Source organism: Helicoverpa armigera, chromosome 9, assembly GCF_030705265.1.
Source record: "Helicoverpa armigera isolate CAAS_96S chromosome 9, ASM3070526v1, whole genome shotgun sequence".
NCBI lineage: Eukaryota > Metazoa > Arthropoda > Insecta > Lepidoptera > Noctuidae > Helicoverpa > Helicoverpa armigera.
Genome location: NC_087128.1, coordinates 6,653,825 through 6,659,047, shown reverse-complemented (window position 1 = coordinate 6,659,047; position 5,223 = coordinate 6,653,825). Strand labels below are relative to the sequence as shown.

The 5,223-nt window shown below is 33.1% G+C and overlaps 2 protein-coding genes across 2 annotated transcripts; one reads left to right on the top strand and one right to left on the bottom strand.

The window, feature by feature from the left end:
* Window positions 1–2,389, top strand: LOC110369945 (dehydrogenase/reductase SDR family protein 7-like). The gene is made up of 5 exons (XM_021325602.3): window positions 1–414; window positions 643–786; window positions 1,021–1,240; window positions 1,333–1,578; window positions 1,755–2,389. Exons 1-5 carry the CDS (start codon window positions 259–261, stop codon window positions 1,943–1,945), a joined length of 957 nt encoding a protein of 318 aa, XP_021181277.3. The 5' UTR covers window positions 1–258; the 3' UTR covers window positions 1,946–2,389.
* LOC110369946 (transmembrane protein 11 homolog, mitochondrial) lies at window positions 2,381–3,727 on the bottom strand. Its single transcript, XM_021325604.3, has 3 exons — window positions 3,644–3,727; window positions 3,278–3,498; window positions 2,381–3,021 (listed from the first exon to the last, which is right to left on the bottom strand). Exons 1-3 carry the CDS (start codon window positions 3,664–3,666, stop codon window positions 2,741–2,743), a joined length of 525 nt encoding a protein of 174 aa, XP_021181279.1. The 5' UTR covers window positions 3,667–3,727; the 3' UTR covers window positions 2,381–2,740.
* Window positions 3,728–5,223: the final 1,496 nt, after the last annotated feature.

The following is a 5,223-nucleotide window of genomic DNA, read 5'->3' as shown; positions in this document are numbered from 1 at the left end:
ATTGTATGATGTGATGATGGATGTCAAAGTCCAAAATTCAAAGTGGAACTTATCAGCTTATAATTACTTGTTATTTTAATTAAAAATAACTATTTTTACTGGGTTGCTGAGCCATAAACCTTAAGTTGTTACTTAATTGCTGCACGAGGAGAAGCAGTTTCTGCAAGCAACAACATTTTGGGAATCCGCAATTACCGGCTACTGGAATTGCAAATTGTACACAGCAACTGTCAGTACTGCGCTACGTAATTGTTCAACATGAAGTACTTACTTATGCACAACGATGCAGTTGCAGTCCCCTCACTTACCTGGTACTTAAAGTACGTAGGGATACCATTGACAGTAGCTGTGACAATGTGTAAATTATTCAATTGTATCACTACTAAACGCCGAAGAGCTGCACTACAAGGAAAGGTAAAGTTTATTTAAATTCTTAATTTGTTTTTGCTTCGTAGTAACTACAAGATTAAGCAAGAGTTACCTACATAAGTGAAAGGCAATGCCATATTGGCATGATTGTGCCCAGACTTTTAAGTAACTCAAGTAACATTAAAATAAACTTTTAAATTTCATGAACTTTTAGATTTCTTTGGATGGGAAGTTTTTTATCTATCTTAATGTAGAATGAATTATATTTTCTAGGTGGTTGTTATTACTGGTGCCAGCTCTGGAATAGGAGAAGCTCTGGCTCATACATTTTATGAGCAAGGATGCAAAGTTGTTCTAGCGTCTCGCAGAAAACCTGAGTTAGAGAGGGTGAAAAATGACCTGATGTCAAAGAATCTGGTATGTATATTATTTAAGATATTAAACAGACTTTTAAATTAAATATAAGATTCCACCCTGTGACTGTAGGCTGTGAGAAAATATGTTTCAGTAACACAATTTGACCTTTGAAGTGAGCTTAGATATTGTTATCTTATATGTATCATAATTTATTTTATCTATTACTATATCAACTAGAACATTTTAACTATGTTTCTACATCCATAGTAAATATGATAATACTTCTTGTTTCAGACCACTCCTACTCTGGAGCCACTAGTTCTGGAACTTGATCTTGCTAAGTTCGAAGAATTGGATCCGTTTGTTCAAAAAGTTTACGATGCATGTGGCCACATTGATGTTTTGATAAACAATGGTGGAATCTCCCACCGAGGATCCATACTGAACACTAAAATGGATGTATTCAAAAGTATTATGGCAATCAACTATTTTGGATCTGTTGTATTAACTAAAGGTATAATATTACAAATAGAAATATGTTTCTTGTGTGACTTTAAATGAAATTGTTTAATATATTGTGTTTGTTATTTCATTTTGTACTTTCAGCTTGTCTACCAAACATGGTCCAGCGTAAAGCAGGTCACATTGTTTTTGTTAGTTCAGTTCAAGGTCTGATAGCAATACCGGAGCGCTCAGCTTATGCTGCAGCTAAACACGCCATGCAAGCTTTTGGAGATTCTCTTCGTGCTGAAATGCATCAGCATAATGTCAATGTGACAGTTGTAAGCCCTGGATATATCAAGACTGCTATATCCCTGAATGCTTATACTGGTTCTGGTGAACCCCATGGAGGTAACTATATGATTTTAAGTAGTACTGATTTCAGAGTATATAAATTTTGCATTGTCTATGTAAACAATATTATTCTATCTAAAGATAGGGCTATAGATCTACACAAAAAATATATTAGTTATTTACATTCAGCCACTATCTAATCCTATTGACTAAACTATAAAAATTTCTTTCAGTAATGGATACCAGTACTGCTGCCGGATTTTCCGCTGAATATACTGCAAATAAAATTCTAGATGGAGTTGTCAACAAGGAAAAGGATCTTATTATAAGTCAGTTTATGCCAAGCCTTGCAATAACTTTGAGACATACTGCACCATCAGTGTATCATTGGGTTATGGCAAGGAGGGCAAATAAAACTTCATAGATTATTTTTCCCCATGACAAGTAGTAGGGTGGACAAAGAGAGGAAGAAAATAACTGCTTAACATTTATTCTTAGCAAGTTTAAAAAGTATTATTTTAAGGGTAACTAATAATGGATATTACAAGTGGCCATACAATTAGATAAGAATTTGTGACTGAAACTTGAGATTTTGAATATGTTTAAATTGGCGATGCTTTTTGTTTAAGAGGACATTGTCTTTTCATGACTCCGAAATGTGAACTGAAAATACTCAAAAACCTGTTAAAATTAATCAATGTTATATTTTATGGTCATAATTATTAAACTTAGGGGCATAAAGTTATAATGTGGTGCAGGGACTGGTTGGTTTATGTTGTTATTTTTTTCAGTAAGGGAACAATTAGTTAAGTTTCAGTTAATTAAGCTGTTAATTTGTATACAATAAATAAAAATCGTATTTATATTGCATCATTATTTTATTACATGATAACAGTGAGGATATTATATCTCTGAGATCACTGTTAACTTAGCTTTATAACAGAATCCATCATAAACCACTATCACATTTGATTAACTAAAAAGCATCCTTATATTACAAGAAAATATCTTTTGTACAGGCTTTTAAACTAACTCTACAATTAATAACTTTATAACATTTTTACACTGCATCCTACAACAAATTATATAATTACAATATTAGACTTCAGACATAAAAACAACTTATTAGAAAGCACTAATATATTTGCTTTGGAGCATTCTGTGACTTCCTAAATTAAGCTCAATGCCATAATGTATTATGCTATTGCAGACTACATCTTTACTTAAAAATATTGTATAGTCTCCATAAGCATATCGCGGTTGCTGTCATTGACACTGTTGTATGTAAAATTATTTTTCGTTTATTGTCTGTATGTACCAGTACAACAGGTGAAGCAGATGTAAGATCACTCAACATAGGTAATGTGGATAAATGTCTGCGGTTCTTTTCCTCTTGATATTTGCAACAAGGATCCCACTGCCACGACAGTGTGTAACAGCCGGCACAAAGTACTGACATTATCCCAAAGGGTGTACAGGCTAAAGAACTCCATGCAAGACCTGAAATTACAAATTTTAATTTAGTCAGATGTTCAAATTTTTAGTACATGGTTTACCATTAAATTTAAATGAAAGACCTAATAACCATAAAAAATATAATTCTAGAGAATATAATTCAAAACCAAGTTTTGGAGGACAGTAGAAATAATGTAGGACTATTGAACATAAAAACTACACAAAATCTCTGAAAGGAGGACGTCATGCAGTCGTTTAAGAATTTACTTAGAGCGTATTAATATTCAGGAAACATGCACACCTGATGCAATGCTACAGAGTCCACTGTAAACAGAAACCTTATGCAAGAGGTTTCCCACATATATCCAGCGAGCTGTTTCTTCTCCCAGAGGCTCTGGTTCTATCACAATAACGCTAACGCCGGCCTCCAGTGCTCTTTCCAGTTCCATTTCAAATTTGATGTGAGCATTTTCACTATCATAAACTTCTCTTATGATCGCAACACTGGACGGCTTTAGATCACTATAACAAAGTCCAGTTATGTAATTGTGAATGTTATTGTAAATGACATGATGAATTTAATGAATTATGACTTATTATTCATTTGTAATACGGTAATTATCCAATATTTATGTATTTTTTGTGAATTCATTTGGTATTTACAAACCTGTCACTTTCATCACCCGCCATCTTATATACATAGACACAATAGAGGTAGACAGACAATAAAACTAGAATCTGAATCTGTGGAGTTTTGGTACTTGGCTATGGTCAATTAAAAAATAGTAGAGTAGAACCTAGATGGATACTAAATAATTAGAAATGCATTTACAACTTTTCTGAAAAACAATGCGTGGTTCTTTTCCTTTTTATATTGTAAGTCCTGCATAATCCAAACGGTCGAGGCGTACCGTGGAGCTCCATACACAGTAAAAAGTGATAAAACTCGTGAGACCAATGTCTTCGAATGTTTTGGGAGTTTAAACACCCTCAACAATCCACGACACCTACTTCTCAAAATAATAATATAAACGGGATATAATAAGGAAGTTTAAACAGCACTAGGTAATCTTGTATTTGAAGAAATAGGGAATGTCAAGGAGTACACGTCTTTTTGAAAAAATTTAGGTATTCATAATTATTTGTACAATTTACGAGTAGAATACGATATATGATACAAATCGATATTGAAACTATACATTGGTATTTTGAAATTGGAATATAAAAGTTTAGAAGAAACCATAGAGCCAACTTAACGATTTTTACTCTACGGTTAGGGGAACTCCTCAGTTCTCATCAAGTATTTTTTAAGAAGCCTCCATACTATTCAAAAAGTAGCCGAGGTTAGCCAAATAGGAGGAGTGGGCAGAGCCACTTCGACTTACTTCGGCTATAGTCTTACTCATTCCTCATGGTTACGATCTACTTTCCGAGTGGCTCGTCTAGGTACCTAATTCGCGAAATGTGTGGAGAATGCTTTTTAAGTACTCTCGGGTGACACGAGTAGAGCTTCTATCGATATAGAGAAATTAATTTGCTAACTCTGATTATAATTTTGATAACTTCTTCTCTATAACATCATTTTTACCTGCTTATTTAATATCCAGTAGTATAAATTAATACGAAGTCTGTTCTTAGCTGTTATTATTTTTATTTTATTTATTGGGAAAACAAACAATTGTGCAATAAAATCTTACAGCTAGGTTTAAATGTAAAGTAATTAAAGCACAATTCATGTTATCTTTTATAATTTATAATTATCTTTTATGTTTATATTATGTATATGTACCTAAGGTTTGAGTCCAAGTATAAACATTTTAAGTAGTTAACGTAGGTACTTTAAATCGGATAATGGACCATGTGACTAAGCTTTGCAATTTCCGTTAAACCTACCTTAACGAATAAATTAAAAAAAAAATGGGGGGTAATATTTATCGTCAGAAAATCAGATATTTCTCGTTTAAATTCCGCTCAAAACCCATTAAAAAAAATGTTAATGTAGGTATATAACCAAATGGTTAAATCAAAGTGCTTCCCTCCATTCACGATTGTCGCCCACGAGAGCCGTTCTAAAATCCGCTTGCCTGTTTAGGAAAAGGTGAATGTTGCAAACTGTATGCCAAGAACTAAAATAAAACGAAGTATTCAAATAAATGCTAACGATTTGCAACTTTATCTAGCGAGCGTAAAGTATAAAATAATTTGATAACGACCCGTGACATTCGACTTATTGTGTCAATAAGAAAC

What these genes read in the sequence shown, in the direction of transcription:
- LOC110369946 (XM_021325604.3), bottom strand. Translation starts at nt 3,666, where the DNA reads ATGGCGGGTGATGAAAGTGACAG. An exon ending in GCGGGTGATGAAAGTGACAG is followed by an intron (nt 3,499 to 3,643) that starts GTTTGTAAATAC and finishes ACTTTGTTATAG; the next exon opens with TGATCTAAAGCCGTCCAGTG. An exon ending in ACTCTGTAGCATTGCATCAG is followed by an intron (nt 3,022 to 3,277) that starts GTGTGCATGTTT and finishes TTGTAATTTCAG; the next exon opens with GTCTTGCATGGAGTTCTTTA.
- LOC110369945 (XM_021325602.3), top strand. Translation starts at nt 259, where the DNA reads ATGAAGTACTTACTTATGCACAACGATGCAGTTGCAGTCCCCTCACTT. An exon ending in ATCTGTTGTATTAACTAAAG is followed by an intron (nt 1,241 to 1,332) that starts GTATAATATTAC and finishes TTGTACTTTCAG; the next exon opens with CTTGTCTACCAAACATGGTC. An exon ending in TTCTGGTGAACCCCATGGAG is followed by an intron (nt 1,579 to 1,754) that starts GTAACTATATGA and finishes AATTTCTTTCAG; the next exon opens with TAATGGATACCAGTACTGCT.